The sequence below is a fragment of the Fukomys damarensis genome, unplaced genomic scaffold (genome assembly GCF_012274545.1).
Source record: "Fukomys damarensis isolate Sample0158 unplaced genomic scaffold, DMR_v1.0_HiC HiC_scaffold_3, whole genome shotgun sequence".
In the NCBI taxonomy this organism is placed as follows: domain Eukaryota; kingdom Metazoa; phylum Chordata; class Mammalia; order Rodentia; family Bathyergidae; genus Fukomys; species Fukomys damarensis.
The window spans coordinates 31,659,576-31,685,668 of NW_022900915.1; the positions used below are offsets into that span (position 1 = coordinate 31,659,576).

General features: G+C 41.2%; 1 protein-coding gene across 1 annotated transcript in view; it reads left to right on the plus strand.

Annotated features, from left to right (window-relative positions):
- Lix1 (limb and CNS expressed 1) overlaps window positions 1–19,703 on the plus strand; it is a 47,879-nt gene extending 28,176 nt beyond the window's left edge. The window contains exons 3-6 of the mRNA XM_010621843.2: window positions 5,542–5,682; window positions 8,362–8,457; window positions 17,241–17,318; window positions 19,024–19,703. Of these exons, the coding sequence (XP_010620145.1) occupies window positions 5,542–5,682; window positions 8,362–8,457; window positions 17,241–17,318; window positions 19,024–19,311 (603 nt within the window). The 3' untranslated portion in view covers window positions 19,312–19,703. The remainder of the gene's footprint in view (window positions 1–5,541; window positions 5,683–8,361; window positions 8,458–17,240; window positions 17,319–19,023) is intronic.
- Window positions 19,704–26,093: the final 6,390 nt, after the last annotated feature.

Here is a 26,093-nt window from a genome sequence, read left to right on the forward strand (position 1 = left end):
TTTTTTTTTTGGCTTTTACTCTTGAAGAATTATCAAACACTTCTTAACACTGTTGAGCAGCCCTAAGTAGTAGAATCCCGAAGCTCTTGGCTCCATATTTAACAAAGAGGTCACATCCAGCCAAAAGGAAACACTTCCTCCTGGAGGTGACATTTCATCCCTGGTATATTCATAGTTGTCCTTCTTGCTCTATTTTTCTTCCCCTTACCGTCCAGGAGAGCATGAAGAGGAAAACAGTGGGAAGGAGGAAGATGTTAGTGTATTCATCGGCCGGCACATTTCCCTCAGTGAACACGGTTTATTGTGATAGCACGTGCGTCCTCCTTGGCCTTTTCTTCTATTTGTCATGTGGGGAAAGAAGGAGACACTCTTGGAAACTTATGTCCAAATAACCCACAAAAAATCAAAGTTGCAGCTTTGTCTGGAGTATTATACTGATTTAGGGAATGCTATGTGCCCCTAGCCAAATTATATATCCTTTCTATTTCAAACTGGGTGACCATTTGTATGAAAAGTCAAATAACATTGTAATTAAAATCTGAACTCTCGTGTCAGACTGACTTGGGTCTGAATCTTGTTTTGTTCACTTTTTAAATTGCATGACTTTGAGATGCGTAACTTCTTTAAGCCTCTGTTTCCACAACTTCAAAATAAGGATAACCGCTAAACCAGCCTCATAGGACCATTGTAATAATGAAACATGATAATAAACATAAAGTTCTTAGTGCAGCATCAAGCACATAGTGTAGCAATGAGCATTCCTGTTAATGAACTCTCCCCCAAGGGTGTGCTAAGAGAATTTCTGATAACCTGTGGTGAGCACAGACTTTGTAATAGTTACCTACTGCTGAATAACAAATTGCCTGACAACCTACAAACATTTACTGTCTCACAACCCTGAGGGTCAGGAATCTGGAAGAAGCAACTTAGCTGCGTGGTTCTCGCCCAGAGTCTCTTGGAGGTTGCAGGCAAACTGTCTTTGGTAGCTGCAGGCATCTGAATGCTTGACCCAGTCTGGAGGATCAGCTTTTAATCTCACTCAGGAGGCTGTGGGCAGAAGGCTTGTTTCTTGTCGTGTGTGCCTTTCCACGCATGGGGAGGCTCATGACATGACAGCTGACTTCTTCAAACAAGTGATCAAAGAGAGAAAAGAAAGCAGGACCAAGATGGAAGCCACAAGATCTTTTATAAGCAAGTATCACCACGTTCCACTGGTCACACAGACCAAACCCGGACCCAGGAGCATATGAACTCCAGGAGGAGGGACACTGGGGGTATCTTACAGGCTGGCTACCCCTGCCTTTAAATAGCTTTCCTAAGAAATGCCACAGTCGCTCTTATTCCCTTCCTCCCTCCCTCCCTCCCTCCCTCCCTTCCTTCCTTCCTTTTTTTCTTTCTTTCTTTCTCTATTGCTTTAATTTTATATTAGTCAGGAGACTTTGTAATGATTATAATGTTTATAATCTACCAATAAATGAAAGGCATCTGGGCACCAAGACGAATGTCTCAGTGGGGTCTTCTGGCCACTTGGAAAGCATGTGTCTTCACATGCCTCAGAAATCCACAGCTGACTTTGGTAAAATCTTGTCTACTAAATATTCCAGCTCTGCACTTTCACAAAATGTAAAGGACGGAAGTTGTCTTTCTATATTAACAAGAATGGTTAGTGGGTAAGGCATAGTTTACAGATCTGTATTTATGATGGGGCCTGGCTAAAAGAAAAAAAAAATAGTAGAAATAAACCATACAACATGGGAAGCCTAATTCTAACAGGAAGTTGCTTTGAAATAACATCAAGACTCGCTGCCCAACTGATGTCTTTGACAACCAGTTTGGACACCAATAAAATGTCCTGTTACTTGCCATATTTTATTTTCTTACAGTGTTTCCCACTGTTCGATGGTAATTCCCACTGCCTGTTCTTACAGCAGTCTCTGCGCTCTGATTTAGCTATGCCTTGACGGCTGCTGTAGGCTACATTTCTGACCAAGCACAGGTACTTATGGGTCTTAACGCATTCTTAAAAAGTACTAGTCTTGCAGAAATATAAAAAACAATAGCACAAAAAGCCCTTTGATGACTCAGAATTTATTTGATGTACTTAATAATTGGTGCACTTTCTCCCTTGTTTTAAGGAAATATTCTGTACCCTGAAACAAAATATAAGTAAAGACATGTGTCTGCTTTAATATCTTGATACTGGTTGAGTCTCAGTAGTCCTTTTCTATGCTTTCTGGGTAAAGGCTCTCCGTGTTCTCCCTGGCTGTACTTTGATGTCTGAAGCAGTGCCTTTTGCTTGTAAATGTATGTCGTGCCTTTGATCTAGTTCTTAGCTGGTCTTATTTAAAATAGATAGTTTCTTTTATCTAAGCAGTGTTTACTAGGCCCCTCTGTCTATGAAAGATGGTTTAAATTGCTATTATTTAGACAGAAAGTTGTTTCTTAAGAGTGCCCTAGTCTGAATCTAATTCTCTACATTCTAAAACCACAATAGCTCTCTTGTAGATTTTGTGAAGGTACATTGCTATTAAAATGAGCTGCTGTTACAGATGTCAGGTAATATTTGCAAAAACTTTGTTTGCTTTTTAATAATTTTTCTAAAGAATAAAAAATGTTCCTGACCTAGCCAAAGATTATCATATTAGAGAGCCTAAATATAATAGCTAATTATCCCTCTGAAATTTAGTTATTAATATTCTAATGTTCCTGGGGTACCTATACCATATAAGGTATAATAAAATAGGACCTTTTTTTTTAAAAAAAAAAGAAGTATACATATTTCATTTTCTTTAAGAAAATTTCTTGAACATTATATTTAGTGCTTTAGTGACTTGTTTCTGAGTTTCCTTGGCTGCTTTCAGTTATTCATTCAATAAACTACATTATCAGGGAAGGGAACATTACCTTTGCCTTTAAGTGGACTCACAACCTGGAAACGAGAGGGAGGCCAGAGCCCTGCCAAACAATGACACTGCCGCACGGTCACTGCCCCTCATGGACGTTGTCCTTGCAGCCTGGCCTTGAGAATGGTCAAGGAAAACTTCCAGGAAGAGGTGACATCCAAGCTTCAGTGCAGGGCATCTGATTCAAAATTCAACATCCTGTGAATTCTCGGCCAAGCTTACAACACAACGTAAACATATCTGTCCAGACCCTCTGTAGCTTAATACAGGTGGCCAAAACCTTGGTGAGGTCTGAACTCGGAATTGCCTTGCTGCCTAAAGCTGTGCCCAAAGCCTTCTTGCTAGACAATCAACCCCAAAGAGAGGAACCCCAAAATGATCTCCTTACATGCATTTCAGAACTTCAGCTCTATTTTTCACTTAAGGTTGTGTTGGTCAGTTTTTTACTGCTCTGATAGAATACTTAAGAGAACTTAGAGGGAGGGAAAGTTTATGTTGGTCCTGGCTTCAGAGATTTAAGTCCATGGTCAGTTAGATCTGCTACTTTAGGGCCTGTGATGGGGCAGCATAGCACGTGGGAAACACACAACAGAGCAAAGCTACTCGTGTTGTGGCAGCCAGGGAGAGAGAGAAAGATGGGACCCCAGCTTGTCCTTTAGGTCACTGTCCTCAGTGACCTTCCTTTCTTCCACTAGATCACACTTCCTCAGGGTTCCTCTATGTCCCGATAGCGCCACAGCCTGGGACCAAGCCTTCAACACGCAGTCCTTTGGCAAACATTCAAGAACTCCAAACTATAAAGAGCTCCAAAGCCAGGCATAATGGTGCACACCTGTAATCCCAGCACTCAGGAGGCTGAGTCAGAAGACTGCAACAGGTTTGAGGCCAGACTGCCTTTTGTAGTAAGTTCAAAGCTAGCCTGGACTACATGTGAGATCCTGTCTCGAAACCAAACCAAACAAACGTGTATGTGCAGTGTGCTATTACCTGATGCAGTTCCTGCTGCCTTTCATTCTGGGAGGAAATGACAGGAAACCTGGATCTCAAGCTAGGTTTGTAGAGATGGGCAGGAGAGGCAGCCTCTGGAAGACACAGGCTCACATTCAGAGTCTTCCCAGGACAGGGCAGAGAGAGCAGTGTGGGGCAATGGGGTGGGGTTGGAGATTTCTGAAGCAAACAGAGGGATTTCACTGCTTCCTGTTGGTGATCTAGAGCTCTTAAAGTAGAGAAATTGCAAAATGAAATGTAATTCTTGGTTTCTCTCCTTCTTCTTTCATACTGGTTGCCAAGTGAACCTGAGAATCGTGCATTTTAGGCAGTAGGAACCTTGCATGAGAAAATTAGGCCCCAAAGTTCAAGTGGCCCAGGTCTCCCAGCCACACAGTGGTGGAGCCATAGCAGGCTGGCCAATCCAATGACCAGGATTAAGGCCTGGGTGTCTCTTTTTGGGGACTTTTTCCTCACTAGAAATCTTAGAGTCTGCAGTCTGGGTATAGGAGCCTATAAGAGAGAAGCCATCATACCATGGGGCCCCCTTGAAGGTGTGGGGCCCCAGGGATATCCCAGTTCTCAGAGGCTGCACCTCTTTCTCACTGGGCCCCATGGATGCCAACCAAAGAGAACTTGAAGAATAGGAATAGTTAGCTCTTAGAAAAGAAAGAAAGAAACAAAGGGAACAGAAAAAAAATTACACTGTATCAGGCAGACTCATGTGAACAAATGGAAGACAGGCTAGGAGTACGGAGAGTGAAGATAACTGGGAAACACTGACAATTTTTTAGTTATTATTCAGTGTCTAACTTTGAGAAGTCCAAATGCAGTGTATCCTACCCAAACTTCATGGACTACGAGCAAAGTAGAAAGATAATCTGAAGAAAATCAGATAACTGCTACTAGAAAGCAAGAGAAGAATATGTGCTCGAAAAGCAAAAACAGTAGACACTGACAGGAGCACCCTTGCCCTCACATGGAGACAAAAATGTGTAAAACTGGCATGTTCTTGGAGAGGGGAACCAGGTACAAGTACTGTTGGTGCTCTGTCTCTATTGACTCAATCTTAATCTCAACCCTTTTATTTTTCATATTTTACAAAGGAAGAAATTGAGGCACAGATTGACTAACTGGGTCAAGGTGTTAAAGCTAGCAAATACTTCAGCTGGAATTTTGGCCCTAGGAGTCTGACTTCAAACTCTTAATTTTTACTGTTCTAATTAAGTTGTACGTTCTTACATAATATTGCATGTTATTATAATGTAAATAATTACTGTTATAAGTATCTTTAGTTTGCTTATTTTTCTTTTTTTCTTAATTTTTTCCTCTGAAAGATTTTAGGATAGCTTAGAAAATGAATGCAAATAACCTAGCATACAATAGTAGCCATTGTTATTTTTATTATTATAGTATGCAAAGTCTTTGATCCATGACTGTGAAATAAGACAAAAAGCAGTCGAAGATTACAAGACATTTGCACAGTCTCTACAGCTGAGAGAAAAATCTGCGCAATCTGCAGGGAGATTAGCAATGGGTCTGAAAGAATAGGTCTAGTCAATGAACGCTTGACCAGAGACTGGTTGACGCAGGGATGGAATGGTAAAAGGCTGAACCCTTTAGTGACTTCTTCTCCCCTTCCCTTCTCAAGTGCTGCTTAAGTAGAGCTGAGGCCAGACGGGATGCAGCCAAAGTGGCCCTAATCAACTCCCTCTTCAACGAACTCCCCTCGCGCAGGATCACCAAGGAATTCATCATGGAAAGTGTTCAGGAAGCGGTAGCCTCCACCAGCGTGAGTACTCACAGGGGAGGAGGGCGAGCCGTGCTGTGAACACTGAGGCGCTGGAGCCCTGGGAGATGAGACAGTGGACGAATTCCGAACTTAAACACATGTGGGCTGTATTTTTCCCCATTAAGGCATCATTTTTTCAGCAAAAAAGAACACTTGGATTGGAAACCATAAACTAGAACTTGTTCCCCACTCTACACCTCAGCAATATTCTTCACTTCCTTGGATGACAGTTAAGCTTTAAATTGAGGTAGATAATTTGATCCACCTTGATTTGTTTATTTGAATGTCTGCCTTTTGAGGAGTGTTGATTCTTTTAGGCCCCGAGAATGCAAACAATTGAATGATGCTTTAATCTAGTGGTAAACTAGCTCCATTTATCTTGAACTCAACTAATCATAAAAATTATTTGAGGTACTTATTGAAAGTGCCAATTACCCGGCATACAATCTATATTTTTAAGGAAGCACTGGCTCTTTATTCAGCCTGATTTGTGTTAGCTATTAGAAAAAATTGTAGCTAACATCAATTTACTTCTTTCAGAGAGCTTTGAAAATTTCCATAATGGACACAATTAAAAATAAAGTATTTTAAAAGCAAAAAGCCCCATGTTAGAAATTTAAATAGAGCACTTATTTCAGCACACCAGCAATCCTGAATTATTTGCCCAATAAATGATGTGAAGCTCCTGATCCTTGAAATCTCCAAACTATAAGCCACAAAGGAAGCCTGGGGCCCCAACCCATGACAAGTGTTTCCCTGTACATGCTCAATGGGAGAGATGTGGCATTATCAGAGGAGTAACTGCCTCTGACCTCCCCTGCACACAGATACACCCTATCTAAGGTTCTCCCTTCCTGTTTCCCTTAATAAAAGGAGAAAAAGCTTTGTTTCTGGAGAAGCTGCTGATAACGAAGGAGCCATCATCATCTGACTATTATGACCTTCTCCTCATAAATGCTCTTATCACTTCCAGGAGAGATTGGGAAGGGGCTGGGAAGGGAGGGGCATTGACCCAGCCAGAGAAGGCAGCGAGCTCTGCTCTATATCTGGTCTTTGGATGAAAGGAAGCCTTTATTTTCTGGCCCTGTAAATTTCAAGTGCCTTTGAGGAAGAGAAGTTAGGAAAACGATGCCTGATTTATATAAGTGTGGAATTTACTCAGGAGCAGGGAAGGGCCCTCAGTGTAAATGTAATTTATCATATTTTCATGGAAATTTCTAAGGAAAGAGAATATGTATGGCTTGCAAGCTTCTGGGTGGATTTCCTCTGGGATATTTAAAAAGCCAACATAAATATTTCAGCAGCAGTGTGTTAATGTTATTGCATTCAAAAGCTATAAATTTGCTGCTATTTGATGCTGCCAGTTGTTTGTTCAGTCTCATGGAGTTGCCACAGCCCACCTTCCCAGGAATCCGAGGCCATGGGATAGTGAAGGAGACTTAGATGTCATTCCAGAGCTTGTGCTAGCTTCTTGCATTGCTCCCCACAACCAAACTGAAAGGGAAATCATTTCTACACCACACACACACACACACACACACACACACACACACACACTTGTTTCCTAAAGATTAAGTGATTGTTGCAGTCAGGGTTTGCAAGGGAATAGATTTAATATAGGACACAGACTTTATAATATTATTTCATAATACTCACCCAAAAAGTCAAATACAGAGGAGTGTGAAAGATCTGTCTATGTGCTAGAGACCCGAAGAATCCAAATAAGGGCCTGGATCCCACAGAAAAGTCTTCCATTAATCCAGCCGGAGGCCTAGAGTCCCTGGCAATGTCCCATGCAAGTCCATACGGAGGGTCTGTACCGAGAAGGCCCGACGGCCAGGGCTGGAGGCTAGAAAGCCTGTGCCCTTGGGCCGCCAGGTTGAGGGACCTGCACTGGAGTCGGGAACTGACTACAAAGGCAAAGACCAGAGCTCTCCTGATGAGAACAGAAGCCATCCTCAGTGACAGTGAGGACCCAAGTACCTCTGATGATGAGAACAGCTGAGTTCATATCAGAAAACCAGCTGCAGCAAGCTTCTCCAGGAAAACCAACAGCATCCAACCTTCCCCTCTCATTGTCTGTTTTTGTCAGTTTGGCAACAATCTTCAAGTGGGTCTTTCACGCCCATAACCACACTGATTCAGCTCAGCTGGGCATTCCAAGCTGACCATTAGTTAATCCAGCATAGTGGTCAAAGAGTACAAAAAATACATAACCAAATTCTACATCTCCAGTGCAAACATCACCCATATTATGAAAAGCGTATAAATGGTCCATACAACTGGAGTCTTCTTTCCATGTCCATACTTTTGCCTGAGTATTACTGAAATTAGAGCATGACCAGCGTTTCAAGATTTCCGTTATCCCTAACACCACGACCACCAAAAACCCTGTGCAATAACAGGAAATTCTGTTTGGGGAAAGTTATTCTATAAGCAAGTATATGCTCAACTAACATGCTAGTAGAAAGCTAGATTCAAACTGATTATGAGATCCTCTTTACTCTGAATCATGGTGAGATGAAGAATTTTACCCAAAATCAACCAGAGACTTAATTGGAGAGTGAACACCATTAAGGTTAGGCCAGCAGCGGAAGGCATGCTATGGCCAGAGGACTAATCCTTGACTACTCACAGAAAATATTAGTAATATTTGCTTCTTCTGCTGTCCTTCTCAAGGGCACTTTGGACGATGCAGATGACCCCAGCACGAGCATCGGCGCCTATCACTACATGTTGGAGTCAAATATGGGCAAGACGATGCTGGAATTTCAGGTACCTGGCTTCCTGCTATATGTTTATCTGGTTACCTAATTTAGAAAGCAATTAATATCTATCACAATAGTACACTTTTTCATTCAAACCTCCTAGAATCCAGCACAGTCACCCCACGTTAGCCACATTTCAGTAAAATAAAACAAAGGTGGGTGTGTTGAGGCAGGAGAATTGTGTGATCCATACAGCCCAGCCTGGGAAATTTACAGATTTAGTGAGATCTTATCTCAAAATTAAATAAATAAATAAAAGTCCTTGGTTTAATCCCTACCACCTAAAAGTAAGTAAAATAAAATACAATAAAGTAAAAGCAAATGGGATGGAACACAATCTTTGCTATTATGAAGGGGAAGCATCATACTTAAGTCTAAGAAACAGGTGAGGAAAACTCCAGTCTTACGGTGCTGTAACGCTTCAGTTTTTCAGCACAACCAAATCACAGTTGTGACTACCTGATTCTTAATGTTTAGAATTCATAGGTAAAGGTTCCCACAGTATTCACTGAACAATACTCCTTCGGTTCTGATGTTTCTATTAAACAAGATCTGCCTCCAGTTATCATCAACCAAAAAAAAAAAAAAAAGCAACTGTAATCCTTTCTCGTGCTCTGCTGATGAATGATAACAGCTGAGAAGCTACATTACCTATTACAGATGATCCCAGATTTATGAGCTTCCAATTTCACAATGGTGAGAAAGCACACTTAGAGAACCATTCTGTTTTTCTGTTTCAGTACTGTTGTATGAGGCATACGGCACTCTATTATAAAATAGGTTTTGTGTTAGGTGATTTTGGCCAACTTCAGGAAAGTGTAAGTGTGACTATGTTTAAGGTAGGCTAGACCGAACTGTGATGTTCGGGTAGTTAAGTGTGTTGAGTCCATTTCTGACCTAATGCTACTTCCAACTTATAATGGATTCATCAGAGAATAACCCCATGGGCAAGTGGAGGTTCAGCTGTATTTGCAAAGTCAATAATTGCATGAGTAACAGTAATATTAGCAGCTAGTGCTTATTAGATGCTTTCTTTGGCATGATGCTTAGCATTTCATGTTTTATCATGATTTAACACAAGAACCACGAGTTAGATTTTATGAAATTCCTATATTAGTGGTTTTTCTTTCCAGCATCAGATTCATTTACTCATCTTATAAGTTCTTATAAAGTTAATACTGATTAACAACCACTTGAATAGGCAAAAGTCATATAAAATACATAAGACAATTACACTGTCTCAAGGTACACTTTTAGATCTATCCCACGTTATTACTGAAAGAAGTCTGTCACCACTTAGCAAATGTTAGAGCCTGTGTTCAGTCCCGGGCCTTGCAGTCTCGCTCTTGTCCTTTATTAGGCTGAGCAGGTGAAAATCGAGCAGTCACTGGGTAAGAATTGTGTGTCCCTCTAACTAAATCTGAATGCAGATGAACACCCAAAAACATGCAATGTTGGTAGAAATCAATATGTAATATTATAAACAAAAGTCTTTATCGCTAGTGATTGTATTTTCTTAGACTCTAAGAAGTAACCCGAGACTATAGTTAAATCCAAGAAAAAACCCAGAGATACAGTCTCGTGAACATGAGTATGTTTCCATGGTATAATTTACCGTGGTGTTGCAGTTGAAGCCTAAAGCCACCAGCTTTCAATTGCCTTCATGCATACATTTCAGACTGTTTCCTGACCAACGGCATAGCCATTTCTCACATATATGTGTCCTTTCTGCTCAATTTTCAAAAACTGATATTTTTCTTTATTCATTCTCTACATGACTGAAGCAAAATGCTTCCTCCATTCTGCCTCTTCTTCTTCCTCTTTTTTTTTTTTTTATTCTGGTACCGGGGATCAATCTTGGGACCTTACGCTTCTGAGGCAGATGGCGGCACCACTGAGCTAAATCCCCAGGCCTCCATTCCGCGTCTTGATCTGCATCTGGGTCATTTAATTTTCTCTGTGGGTGGAGATGGACTCACAGACCTGTGATACAGCCTGTCTTGGCACATGGAGTGACCTGATCCTTAGGGCCCGCTCCCTGGAGAGGACAAGGCCATGTGTAGCTCAGTGGTTCTGACCCAGGCTCTGGAGTGGACTGGCTAGTTTTAGCCTCCGTTCCCAACCTCTGAATCTGCTTCCTTGTTCGTATTTAAATGGGACACTATGAGAAGAGTCCAGAGCAGCGGTGGCAAACCCATGGCACACATGTCACAGAAGGCTGTTTTTATCATTGAAAGCTCTGAAAGGTTTGCCATCCTGGGCCTAGCCAGTGCCTCCCATAGGTAAATGCTCCACAGAGGCTAAGCATCATTGTTCTATGTATTTCTCAGGAGGGAAATGGCACAAAAGAAAGAAAATACATATTTAGGGGCTGGGGATTTGGCTCAGTGGTTCTGCTGCCTGCCTCGCCAGCAAGAAGGTCCGGAGTTCAATCCCCAGTAACAAAAAAACAAAAACAAAGAAAATACATATTTCAAAATCATACTGAGCTATGTGTGAACCCTGTCCCTCACTTGCCACCCATGAGCTTGCCCATTCTGAGATTGGCTTTGTATCTATAAAATAGAAACAATAATGCTCACCTACAGGATTAAATAATGTGACCTTTACAAAACAGAGAGCATCATCCTTTCCACTGGAAGAAAATCGTGTATCTTAATTCTTCCCTTTACATCCCATCAAAAGAATATTGTACTGCTTTTGTTATACAATGAATAATGCCTGCCCCACTACACAGTTGCTTGTATGTGACTTAGTAGCTATTTTTAGGAAAAATAATGATTTTTGAATGTGATTGTGTTAGTCTGCCCAAGAAGGATAAGGTGAAAGTAATTAATAACAATTAATTCTAAAGTGTTATTAAAACCCTTCCAAGAACTAGGAAAGGCACTACTCAAACTCAGTGATATTTCAGCCACTTTGCCTTGGGCTGTGCGTGTTCTGTGTGGTCTGTGTGGTAAGGTGTTTATGAATGTGAAATAATAATTTGAATCATACTGTAGAATTGCCTCAGAGGGTCTCATAAAGGACGCTGGGTTCCAGATGGGGACCAAGGAAGGAGAAGATGTAAGGGCAGCAAAAAATCCAAGGCCCCAACCTGCAGGAGAGACCTCAGTAACTCAACTCCGGGTTTCAGGAGCCCGGCTTCACCTTCTATGGCAGGGCGGGGACTAAATGCATCAGTCTGTCTGCACCTAGGGGGAGCTGACCACAGGCCTGAGCCCCTTCAGCACAGACAGCAGTTCGGTACCCTTGGGGGGTTGTGGGCTGTGTTTGCATCCAGGGATAGATACTATTCCTCGGAAAAGCAGGGTGGTGCCTCTGACAGCCCTCAGGCTTGCACGGGAGGGGGTCCTGCAGCTGGCTGGGGAGGAAACTCGATAGGCCTCTGCTTACCTTTGCGTTGTGGGCGGGAAGCCCAGCTGCTGCTCTGAGGTAGCCCCGCTGCAGAGATAACTGCCTGCTGTTTGGGGGAGGGACGTGAGCAGCGACCAGAGCTGGGGCTTGTCAAGGTCAGATTCTAGGCAGGCTTTGACTGAAGCTGGTTAATATATTTATTCTGAAGCCTAATGCAGTCCAAGGAAGAGTTGTTTATTTACATCTTTGCTAAATTCTCCAGGTCACCTTTTAAAACCTCATCCCATAAACAAATTTCCTTTTAGATCCATTCTCTTGGGTGGGGAGATGGTGCCCACCTGTTTTTCAAGTTCTCCATTTACAGTGTTTGTTTTTCTTATTTCTGATGAATCACAGAACCAAGCCAGTCTCCCAGACAAAGTTCCAGAGAGAAGCAGGGCTCATTTTCAGCCTACAAAGTAGCTGAAAAGCCAAACACTGTCTCACAAGAGGCAGTGCCGGGCAGAGCCCAAGGACAGAGCCTGGTTATTGCCGGTTTAAACGGAATGAATAATGGAATAAACCAGGAGAGCTGTCAAATGAGAAATGCAACTGCAATTTTATTTTCCATTCCATTTCAAATTTACTTTGCTGATCTGACAGAACCAGCTATATGTATTATGGAGTTGGTATAAAATAAAAACGCAGAGGCCTTTGTTCAAAAGCTATTAACATGCCTATAATCCCACCTCTCTGGGAGGCTGAGGCAGGAAGATCCCAAGTTTTAGCCCACTCTGGACAACTTAGTGATCTAGCAAGTTCCTGTTTCAAAAAATAAAACAAAACAACGATAATGAAATAAAACTAAAAAATAAATAATGGCTGGGGTTGGAAAGTAGTGCAATGTCAAGGTCCTCGGTTCAATTTCCGGTAGTGGAAAAGAAAAATACTACTAAGAATCTCAGTACTGTGGAGTAGTAAACCAACTTCAGTGTTTATTCACAGACTCACACTCCAGAAGCAGAGTCCCGCACAGACCCAGCAGCAGGGCCCAGACCCAGCATCCTGAAGCAGAGTTGGCTCTGAGAACCACCCAGCAGAAGGGTACAGACCACAGCCACAGCCCAGTGAGGCGTTCACTTGTTTCTGGCACAAAAATGACAGAGACATTGAACAACTCAGGGGTCAAGAGGGACAATATTACACGACAATAGTTTAATAACTCAAAATTAAGGTAAAAAATTCCTGATAAACAAAGCAAATAAAAGCCCCTGATGGTGCAGGCACCACCCACCTCGGCTGACACTTTTCCTCACCGCCTCACACTGCAGGCCGGCTTTGAACTTTGCTGTCAGCCCAGGAGTCTGCCAGGCTCCCAGATCTGACCACAACATCACAGGAGGGGAGGCACTGGGGAGGCTCCAGGAAGAAAAGATGGTAAATCTGGGCAGCAGGGCTGATGGTGAAAGTAGGAGGCGATGCCTCACAGGGGCCTGGGATTGCTCCAGGCCTGTCTGCAATGACACAGGGCTCCCTGGGGCTGGAGCTCAGACAGCTTTGGGACAGTTTGTGGACTCAGTTTTGTGAAGGGAAATAAAGAAACAGGACCAGGAGTCTGTGGAATTACATGGAAATACGTACTTTATGTAATGCTTTGATATCCTTCCGAGTGGGACAACAACTAGATCGTAATATAATGTAAGAGAGTGGGGAGGAGATTGTCTTCCCTAGAGAATTTTAGAAACCAGAGCCATTCTGAGGGGGAAGCAGTTGTGTGCCTGCAAAGTAAAAGCTGCTTTTTAGCTCAGTGGTGCCATCACCTTCCTCCCAAGCACAAGGCCCTGGGTTCGATTCCCACTACAAAAAAGAAAGAAAGAAAGAAAGAAAATCTGCTTCGTGGTGGGACAGAGACTTAAACAATCAGAGGCAGGGAAGAAATGGCCCTTGTCCTGGAGACAATAATCAAGACCCTTTGGGGAATTTTGTGAGAGATGTAGTTTGCTAAGGGGGATAAGAAAGCTTCCAGTTCTACTCACAGTATAACTACAGATTCTAAAGTCTTTAGGGAATTGCGAGAGAATGGCAGTTCACCTGGAAGGGGCAGCTGATAGCATCAATAGGCACAGGCTGCCTGTACTTCCAGCACTCTGGAATGCTGAGACGGGAGATTCACAAGTTCAAGCCCAGCCTGGGCAATTTAATGACTTATAGCAAATCTGTGTCAAAATAAAAAAATAAATAAAAAGGGCTAAGGAGGTACCTCAGTGTAAAGGCTTTGGGTTCAATTCCCAGTACCGGATATAGGGAGTAGAAAAAGAATAAATCCAAGCTGGGTGTGGTGGCACATGCCTGTAATCCCAGCACTCAGGAGGCTGAGGCAGGAGGATCCCTGCAAGTTCAAGACCAGCCTGGGCTACATAGTGAGTTCGTGAGTTCCAAGTAAGTCTCAACTACATAGTGAGGCCCTGTCTCCAAAAACAAAAACAAAAACAAAAACAAAAAAAAAGAAAAAAAAAGAAAAAGAATAAGTCCAAAAGATCTTGAAGAAGCAAAAGTACATTTTTAAGGTAACAGCTGCCAAACGATAGAATTAAAAGCTCTGTTAACGGTAGGTATTTGCTCAAGTAGGCCACAGAGATGCTCGGACAATTTATAATAGTAACCACATTATAAACGCAGCTGTCAACTTCACATAGGGACTGGAGGAATTATTTAGCAGTAGAGGGCTTGTCTAGTATGCACCAGGCTCTGGGATCACTCTCCAGGACCGCAAAACAAACACACACAGAGCTTTCCATAAAAATCTTGGAGGTGAGACCAAGTGGAGGAACAGGGTATTTATCTTCTTTTTTTAAAGATGGGCCATACAAAAGGAACAGAGCATTTTTACAAAACATGAAACTCGAAGAAATTTCCTATTTGCAAATATTGGCCCTCCTATTGCATCATTCTGCTACAGAATGTCCCAAGGGTGGGTTTGGGGGTGTGGTGGGAGGCGGGGCGTGAATTTACCCTCCTGAGCCACTGGGGTACTTTGATGGAAAGATTGAGAGCACAGTGGTGACAGCTGAATTAGGAAAGTTCAGCTTAAGGAACAAAGCTTTCCCACCTTAACATCGTGATGTGATGAAGTCAAAACATGGACAGGTCAGGAAGAAGAGGCGCTGGGAGAAGGTGGCTTCCCTCGGCCTGAGACCCAGGGCCCTGGGCGGACAGTGGGCTCTCAGTCTGAGGCAGGATGAGCAACTCTGCTGAAATTCATGGTATTTTAATTAATGGAAACAAATGATTTTACTTTTATTGAGAATCCCTTGGGTTTCTCAGGTGCTTGTTGTGCAGTGGAACATCGACAAAACACTGAACTTGATTTCAGGTGAAGAGGAAAAGCATTTGATTATATGGCAGTTTTAACCAGGAGGGTAATAACTGCTTACTCCAATGATGATCTTATAACTTTAGACTTTACTAGATAATTTTAAGGTGCCTTTAATTTAAGACTGTGTATATCGTGATTTTCCTGATGAAAACTCACCTGGACAAGCAAAGGAAAAGATAGTTAATAAAAGTCAGCTTTTCATAACTGTTCCGTGAACAGGAAGCTCCTTAATTATACTGAGTAATTTTCCAATAATTATGTGGTTGTGGTTCGTGCTATTATTAATCCTTAATAGATGTTTTTCTGACAAAAACAAAGACAAAAAAAATAGCAGACGGGGAGATAGATCCAGGAGATGGAGGGAGAGGGGGTGAAGCGGAGAGAGAGTGGGCATAAAAAGAATCAAGATGTATTATGTATAGGTGACAGCTCTCCATGGTGAATGTGATCATCAGGTAACACAATTGCTTACTCATTAAAAAAATGTTTAAGTTAAAGACAATCCCTCTATACGTGAAATTCAGGTAACTTCAGTGAAACATTGCTAGTTCTGATTACATTAGGAAAATAAAAATCTCTGCTAGGTTGATCTGGGGAAGGGAAAGGAAAAACTGAGCCCATAGAATGGCTGCTACGCTCAATGCCATTAGCCACGGAAAGCAGCGATATACTTAATGTCAATATAACCTTCTTGTCCGCATGTTAAGGCATTCTTCTTAACCGAATTTATAAATTTATGGCGTCTGCAGTGTGTCCATTGTGTTTTATATTGTCAAAGATGAAATTATAACAGATTTAGAGAATGAGTTGGCTTTTCTTTGCGATTGTAGAATCAGGGATGACTTCATCCCATAAAATAGAATGAATGTTCCAATACGCTGAGCAAAGAAGGTTGGATTTATAGGCAGAAAAGGGCTGAAGAAAGCAGAAACAGGATAAAAAGTTTCTTTCCTCACAGTTAAAGCAAAGGGGACTTCCTTAGCATAATGGCTAACACCAGGGAATTGATTGGTTTTTCTCTGTGTGGTTCTCCTTATTTGTGAGAAGGTCAGATGAGCAACTTAGTTTCATCCTACTGAGACGGACATTAGCATGGGTGACTCTATTTTGATTTGGTCTGGGGAGGAGTTAAGTCCAAACCAATGACTTCCTATGAATCATATTTTAAAATATTGACGTGTATTTTTTGGCTTAAATTTTAAAGTTTTTTCTTTAATGTGCAATGTAGTCACATGATTGAAAGCTCAAAAAGTTATCTAACAGATCATCAGAGGCAGCAGGAGGTGCAGCCCAGTGACAGAGCAGTTGCTCTTTGGCAAGTACAAGAGCCTGGGTTTGATCCCCAGCAGTGCACGACAAAACGAAACAAAACTTAGGGAGCAGAAGGAATTCTTCCTACCTCCGCCCTCCAGGCATATATTTTTATCTCTAGAAACAATAAATGTTATCATGTTCTTTTTGCTTATTTTTTTTACTTATTTTTTGTTTGGCTGGTTTGGTTTTGGTGCTGGGGATTGGATTTAACTCAAGACCTCATGCAGTTATGAGCACACCTGTGCTACTCTGGCTCCTATTACAGAACTTTCCTAGACATTTACAAGCAATTATGTATATAGGGGCCTTCTATTCTTTTTAAATCAAATAGTAGCACAAAGTATGCACTGTTTTGTACTTTGTGTTTTAACATCGTAGAATTCTTTATATTAGAACCTAGAGAGTGCTCTCAGCATATGTATATGCAAAGTATTTAGTAGTGTGGATGTATCATTTCTGGCAGTTTCAAAAAGTGATACAATGTATAGCCTTACCTGTACATTATTCTCAGCTGTGCTAGAATGCTTAGATGACCTCTTGGGTGTACAATTACTAAAGTATGAGTTTTTAATATTGAAAATAACTTGTCAATTATTTAGTCATTTCACTGTACAATACAGATATAGCAAGGGACTTTGCAAAACGTCCCCAAAAGTACTTTTTGTTTACCTAACATATTTTGGGATCAGAGTTCTGCCTTGCTGAAGCTTTAACTGACAAATGTTTCTGCTTCAAAACTAATGACAGGTACTTGGATTTTACAGGAGCTGATGACTATTTTCCAACTACTGCACTGGAATGGAAGTCTAAAAGCTCTCCGAGAAACAAAGTGTTCTCGACAGGTGAGATTTTCTGGTTAGGACCAGGTTGGTGTTGTAGGAACTAAGCAGATGATTGATTCATCATCTTCCTAAGAGATGTCTTTAATTGGGACATTTCTCTACATAAGCGTGCTTACCTCTTGAGAGCATAGGGTGCATGAAGAACTGCATGTGACGGAGCAGTTGAGTCAGACTGACCAAGTATGTACACTCAGAACATTGGCACAGGACTCATTTAAACACCTGTGCTGAATGCAGAAGGGAGCTGTCATTAAGGGCAGGAAGAATTCTGAGAATGCACACACTGCTCGTGAAACCTGCTCTCCGAAGATGGGCAGATATTTCCCACTGCATCGAAAGGCCCCACTGGGTGACAGAAATGATTTGAAGTTGGACAAGGTGGTTTTTAATCACTTCAATTTTTTGACTTAGAAGTTTTCCTTATTTTTGAGAGACAGGGTCTCACTATTTCTACAACACTTATGGGGAACACCCTTCCCTACTTTTTCATAGCAAATGTAAATTCTTTTGTGCATATTTAATGCTTTCATTGCTGTCTTCCAAGATTTGTCTTCTCTAAACCCATCAATTTGAAGACAGTAGTTTATTTTTGAGAATTTCCTAACAGGAATTTGTATGAGGAACAAAGCCTCTATTAGTCAGCAGGGTGAGGGTGGATGTAAGTTTTCCATACATTGCAGCCCCAGGAGTTTTAAGTTGTTCTTTGCACAGAAAGTCTGGCTTTCAAAATGTCAAAGATGGAAAAGAAATGAGTAGCTGACAATGGCTTTGGCTATTTTTTTCCTTTCCTTTGATTTTACAAAAGGCCTTTGAAATATGCTGGGTTAGTTATAAACACTTTTCCATGATTGGTTTTAATTTGTTAAGGTCATAAATAAATACCACATGTTCTTAAAAATAAAAATAAGCAATGCATCCACTCCACATGATCAAACCTATATACGACAGTATGATGAAGTGACAATTTTTCATAGAAGAAATAAAAGTCATGGCTAATTTTTAATTTTTGGCAAAAGTAAAAGACAATGTATCATGAAAAAATCATTGTGAAATCAATAATGATAATGTCTACACTCCACAATATATTTTAAAGTCATTGCTCTAGTTCTGGTAAGCCATTTGGACTATCATCCTCCTCATGCTAACAGCACAGCTCTAGGAAGTTGACCTTCCTGGTTTCTAAGTCTTGTTCTAAAGTCGCCTTTTACTAAAGATTTTCTTTCTACAATAGCACTTATTGTAGCACCAAACCTGCTTTGCTCCAATTCCCCTGCATAGCTATTTCCCTTTTCCTATCTTTCAAAGGAAATAAAGCTGGGCAGAAGAGTCCCATAAATAAATGACGTAATCTTCAGAGCAATTATTAGTGCAGTGGTACCATGCCTGCCTCGTAAGTGTAAGGTCCTGAGTTTGATTCCGGGTACGGAGAAAAAAAAAAAAAAAGAAAAAAGAATATATTTTCAAAGAAAGGCTTTTCTGGTGACATCCTGCTGTGTATGTGAACATTATTCTCATTAACAACTGTATGTTTTGACTCAACTTTGGGTGACTTGTTTGGCCCATCCTTTTCATTAAAATGGTGTCAGTGGGACTTGGTTAGAGTCTGTGCATGGCAGAGGCTTGGTTGTGGTGGCACGGGAGGCCACATGCACAGTTGCCTTTGTTACGCATTCCTGACTCTGAACTTTTGTTTGTTGGCTCCCAGGAAGTCATCTCCTATTATTCCCAGTATTCCCTAGATGAAAAGATGCGCAGCCACATGGCCCTGGACTGGATCATGAAGGAGCGGGAATCACCTGGAATTCTTTCCCAAGAGCTACGAAAGGCCCTGAGGCAGTTGGAGGAAGCCAGGAAAGCAGGCCAAGAACTGCGATTTTACAAAGAAAAGAAAGAAATTCTGAGCTTGGCCCTGACTCAGATCTACAGTGACCCGGACCCTTCCTCGCCCAGTGACGACCAGCTGAGCCTGACGGCCCTGTGTGGCTACCACTAACGAGGCTGGGTCCCACGTACCCCAGACACCGACCTCAGGAAGCTCCACGCAGAGGTCCTCAGGTGTCCGCATATCAGCGACAGGAAGCTGTACTGACCCCCAGGCATGCATTCCATTCTCAGAATGAAACCCCGTCCCACTCCATCCACGTTCCCATCACACTCTTTAGCAGAACCACCTCAGAATGAAAGGATGAAGACAAGATGGCTGGAAAAATAGTTTCCAGGGCTGGCTCCACTTTAGAGCCTAGCTGGCATGTGCCTTGCTAGATTCTAAATGTTGTTTCCAAGAATAGGCCATTGTAGCACCCCGCCCCCATGAAACCCAGCTTCCATTGAGTAGGAGAAGTAGCATGGAAACCATTTTTAAGTACATGGGATTAAATAAACAATATGGATTTTAAAAAATATATACAAGGGTCAGAGTCTTGTTCTAATTTCTAAAAGCTAAGTGATAATTTATACTCAGGTATAATCCAAGGCATTTCACTAGCAAAGATCTCAGGTGGCAATAGTATGACAGCCTCAGATAAATTAAATTTGGATTAAAATTCCATTGTCATGATGTTTTAAAAACACCTTCTTCCATAAATTATCTATGATATTAATCTCACTCTTACTCCTCAAGAAGAATTAATGTTCAGTTTCTATGACTCTTGCAGTTGATCATGTTCAGTTTTAACTTTCAAATAGATGCTTTGAATTAATTTGCTTTTATTTTTGCCACTGCAAACATACATCTATAATGGAGAAAATCACATTTTAAAGATGAAAACATTTTGTAAAAGCATTAGCATATAACAAAGTGTTTGCTTATGATTGACTTCAAAGAGATAAGACAGGGAATCTAGATGTTTGTTGTTCAATTTCATAAGAAATCAATAGCTCAAATTAATATTATTATTAATTTTATGTCCTTGGAATAATCTTTAAAGGAGCGATAGGGCATCGCCATCTCTGAGCCATCTCTAAGTGTCAATCAACTGATTAGAAAATAACAATCACATTTAAGAACGATATCATTGTCAATTTTCAATGTTCATAGGAGTTTCAATATCTATAACATGAAAAAGATTACTCTGGTTTTAGTTCAGTAATTTAAACAGTTTTCTCAATTTTAAAAAGTTTCATCTGGGAGTGTGGCACATGCCTATAGTCCCAGGGTTCTGGGAAGGCTGAGGCAGGAGGATCACAAGTCCAAGCCCAGTCTGATCAACTTAATGACTTAGTGAGACCCTGCTCAGGAAAAAAAAAAAAAATGTAAAAGGCCTGGAATGCAGATCAATATGTGAAGGTCTTGATTTAAGCCCATAGTACTAAAAAAAAAGTTTCTTTTTCTTCTTTTTTATGCATATACTAACTTTCCTAAAAGCTAAGCCATTAAAATTATATTAAAGCTTACAAATCATATTTTTAACCTCATATCTAAATATGAACAAAGATTATTGCCTCTTCTTAAATCTTCCTGGAAACTATTATATGCTGATCATATCTTTTGGAATTAGCCTTGACAATGAAGAATCATCATGCATAACACTTCTCACACGGGGAGAAAATTTATTAGTGCCCCTGCACTAATATCTTGAAAAGGTAACAGTATGTAATATTAGATAAATTTTACCCTAAAATATTATTTTATATAAGGTACATTTGCCCCTATAATGAGGCTAAATACCACCAAGAAGAGAACTTTAATCCCTTACATTTCTGAAAAGGAATTAGAATTATTTTTGATGAATAAATTTTAGAGGAAAGTTTCTATTAAAATAAATTTTTATAAAATCATTTTCTTTAAATTATCATTTCTAAAAAGCCACACCTTCCTGGGTTGGATGTGACTAAGTCAGGGTACCCTTTCATTGCATTTGTAGGCTTTGGCCACAACCCCACCAAATGGACACCAGCTAATTGGGTGCAGGGTTAGGGATCAGATGGCACAACATCAAATTTACCTTCTGCCTTATAATTAAAAAACGATTCCTGCCCTGTAAACTTAGTCACTATAGAGAAGCTCCAGCAAAAGAAGCAAAATTGGAAGCATAGCCGGTCCCTTTGGTGCTCATTTAATAGCAAATCCATCTCAGGCAACATAAAATGTCTATCAGTGTGACACAAAAACACCTGTGATGCTGAGCAGAGAAGAGCAGGGTTGAGGAGCAAAGCAATTATATTTTTTTCCTTTTTCTGTATCTCTTTCAATAACAAATGGTGATAAAAGGGCTTAGAGTGAAGGATTCTCTAGACACGCAGAGATCTGAACCTATTTTGGGTTATAAAGTCAGTGAACCTGACAAAAGCTATGGATCATCTCCTAGAAAAGCAGAACAAAACATATATTCAGAATTGAACACATTCAGAGACTATATGAACATCCAAAGTCCATGAATTGTCCTAGATCCTTGGCCCCCACGTTGCAACTCATAATTTTGAACAAATCATACAGTCTTTTAAATTTCACATCAAAGATCTAGAGTAGCTAGTTATAGCTGATGAGTCCTATGACAAATATCATCTGAAAATGTAAAATGGCACCGTATTTAACAAGAGATGGTTTCGCAAAACCAAACACACCAGTGAAAAAGCATTTTAGACAAACATCACCCTGCCTGGGTGAATGTATCAGAATATTACAGATTTAATAAAATCATTGTTCCTCTAAGTTCAGCATTCTGCTGCCTATTTGTTCAAAAGTCGCAGTTCATTTGCTCTGTTGCTGTTGAATTCATTCCTCTGTTTTTTGCAAGGGAAAACCATCAAACCCGTAGACATTCCTGAAATGTTGTACCTATTCTCAACTATTAATTTGATCACTTAGGTTCCTGGACTAATTCAAAGAAAAAAATGTTTGAACCTTTCTTATTCTTTTGGGAAAGCATTTGTAGCCAAAAGTATTGTTATGGTTGACTTTACCTATATATAGTTGAGATGTTGGGAATTCTGAGTTTTATTGGGCCATACTTTTCTTTATAATCAAGGGACAAAAGTGCCCACACTAGCAAATGTTTTCATTATTCTTGACTATGTTTACGAGTAAACACTAGTCAAGGTACTGTCTCCTTCGTTTTTGTTTGTTTTACCACATACAAATGTAACTTTAATATTTCATCTATGATGAAACTTATAGTGAACTTCCTAGAGTTAACCATATATGTCTTTTAGATGGAGCTTCAGAAAGACAAAACTTTTCTGACACATGGTTCATAATTTTGGCTATACCCTAGGAGCTATTAAGAATCCTAAACATGTAGTTAGACCAAGGAAATCAGATTTATTGGAAGTTTGGTCCAGGCATCAATGTTTATAAAAGCTTTCTGGGTGGTTCTAAAGGTGAAAAGCACTGCTCCACCCAGGAAGTGCTGGACCCGGGGTCAAAGGCCTAACCAGTGGAAGCTATTACTCCACTTGACCTTGGCCCCAAGCTCAATGTGGAACTCTGGTGGGCTAGATAGGACCAGCCTCAAATATAGGCTTGCATGTACACACGCGCACACACACACACACACACACACGCACACTCACACACACCCGTCTGAGTGGGAGAGTCAGTTTCTGGTCCAGATTTCCAGCCCTATTTCTCAAGTACAATACATGAAATATTGAAACATCTGCACCAAAATTATCTGGGGTCCTTGTTTTTAAAAACTATGTTCTGGACTGTATCACAGTCTTACTAAGCAAATTCTACCAAAAGGGTCTAGACTAGTTACCACTTTCCCACATGTTTCTGATTACATTTAGTTTGAGATCTCCTGGCCTAAATGTATCTACACATCCTTTACTGAGCCCCACAGTGCTGGCATTTCAGGAGATGACACAAGAGAAGGAATACCCCTCCTGGAATCTAGAGGGAAACAGAAGGGGCAAGGGATTATGGCTGTCTTTTCTCTCCCATAACAGCTTCCAATCTTGGAACACTGGCTCCAACATTAAGTATTACTTTAATTGCTCTCCTAGAAAACATGATAATCTCTATTAGCTCATGGGTAAAATCACTACTTTAAATCTATCAAGACCCTAGTAACATTTTCCTCTGGCAGCAAAGTAGGAGATGGGAAAGCAAGCCAAACTCTCTTTCTGAGATCTGTTGATTTTCTAATGATTTGTAAATCCTTAAATAAATCAGTGAGTTCAACACTGAGGGTGTATTTATCTATAAGTATCAAGGTCATGAATGTTGACAAGTTTCCCAAACCAGTCTGTATAAACCACAGTGTACCTAAAATTTTGCTCTATGAGAGCTCACATGGCTCTAGGTTGTGTGTGAACTGGGAAAAGTAGATTGGGGAGCAGCTGTTGGTCTAGAGCATCGGAAAGAATCTATCTCTCCAGAGTACATTTCTCAGCTCTGGATTAGTTGGCTAACTGCCCTTTATTTTCTCATTGTCCCCCACAGATTAGCTTTTCAGTGACCTCCCCATTATTTCCCAAAACATTTAATGCTGTCACCCACTGTGTCTTCTGGTCACAGTCCTTTTATGAACTTGTTGGAAATGAAATGGCTTTTTCTGCCTTTCCTATAGACTCTGTGAAAACTTCTATGACTTGTAACCACTGGAAGCTGGAATGTTCAGGTGACGTAGAATGGCAGCCACCAAGCCACTCCAGGAGCCAGTTTTCACTAGGACCTGGAGACACAGGTACATGAAGCAGGACTGGTGGACGTGGCCTTGGTGCCTGACACTCCATTCTCATCTAGACCACTGAGGTTGCCCTGCTTCTTTAGTTTCTCACTTGCCTTCCCGTGACATTGTCCCCTCCCGATCAGTTGGCCAGTCTTTCTCAGATCTACATACTTAACTGCCAGGGTCCTCATCAGAGTTAGTAACTAAGAAACAGAATGAATTTTCCATTTTGAGCTGAAAGTAGAAGCCGGAAGAGTTTCTGCAGGTTGAAGTGATGGGAAGGAAAAGCCATGAGTCAGCAAAGAAAGCTCAGGAGAGGAGGAGCTGATTGGTACCAAAAGCAGACACGGGTCAGACACAGGAGAAAGCAAGAGCATGCAGCCCAGGCACCCTGTAACAAACTTCTCCTTCTTCACCCAGGTGAATCACACACCTTGAAGCCAAAGAAATTTCATCTTCCTCATTTTGGATCAAAACCACACTAGACTTTTCATCCAAAGAACAGACCAGAAAAGCTGAGCTAATACGGGCTGTCTTCTGGTGACAGAAATGCCATTGAGAAGACTCAATTTAGGACTAGCAGCAGGGTTAACGCTATCACACTCACTGTTCCTCCCACACCCTTGGGAAGTATTGCACTGTCAGGAGTCCTGCTCAACTTGGAAATAGATGCTAATCATTCTGTCCTTGCTCCCCCACATAGAAATTCCTTTCTTCTCACATTCCACAGAAGATAAGGCTACAGAGGGAGATAGAATTCTATTTTCAAAACAAGAATTTATAGCCTCAAACATTTGTTATTTTCTTCAAGCATTAGTCACCTGGGGAAATGAATTACATGCTCTGACCTTGACTAGGAGTACAGTCTTTGCCAAACTCCTTCCTGCCAGGACGGGCCTCCCGAGTCTGTGTGAGCAGAGAAAGGTAAGCAAAGCAAGTCCTTTGTAAGCTGAAAGCATCTTGGCACCCTGAAATGTCAAGCTCAATCTCAGCCTCTCAACTCTTAGGCCTAACACTTAGCAGGTACTCAGCAAATGTTCCTTGAGTAGAAGTTTGTCGTAAATATCTTAGTGCCTTCCATACTCCCTGAGTGATGAGTTCATTCATTCACAAAACCTGGCTCTGTCCTACCAGATTAATCAGGACTCACTTGGTTGTTGACAGAAGCCCAAATCAATCTGCTGGCAAAAAGGGAGCTAAATGACTCACCATACACACACACACACACACACACACACACACACACACACAGGCCCCAGACAGTTTTTGCTTTGTGAACATCTGGACCCAGGAGCACATATCACGATTCAGTCCTTCTCATTCAATAGTTACACCCAGATGTGCACACACATATGTATGATTTCTGGAGTCTCAGAACTGCTTTCTTCTGTGTCCTTCATTTTTAGGCAGCCTCTCTTCTCATAGTAGGGAGATGGTGACGAGCATCTTCAAGCTTCAGGCACAGCAGACCAGGACACTTCTCAACAGTTTCGATCTAGGCTCCAGAAGTGAGTGCCATCGTGATGATTTTGTCACTTGTCCACTCCTGAATCGGTGACTATGTGTTGCTTGCCTGTCGCTCTCAAGCCAATGGTCAAGTCAGCCGCCTAAACAACTAGACTTAGTGGAGCAGGAGGAGAAAATCACATGAAAGGATGGTTTCAGCTACCAGAGGGCGATGTGGCTATTTCCTGAGACATTTAAAAAATTATCTTCTCCTCTAGAGTCTTCAGAGAGAATAAACAACAGAAGAAATGCAGTCTTTCCAACCAGGAGTTGGAAGAAAGATTTCTGGGTAGGCAAAAACAACAAATGTATGCCATGAATATATTGTACCATTCCCCAAATCAAATCCATTCTCAAAAGACAAACTGTCACCATTAAGGATGTTCAAAGGAACAATCTCCCCAGAGGAGAGAGCCAAAAATACTTCCAGACCAATCACACTGGAACAAGCAGACGGGTTCCCTGAGGACTCCTGAAGGGGACAGCGCTCGTTTGTACGTAAGAGTTCTGTTGTATGGAGGAGCCAAATCATTCACATGACTCTGCAGTCACGCTTCATTTATCTTCAGAGCTGATGAATTGGTGCTGTACAAGCGAGTCAGGAGATTTCTTCTGCTCTATTTCTGGGGGCCCTGGCTTTTATTACCAGTGTCGG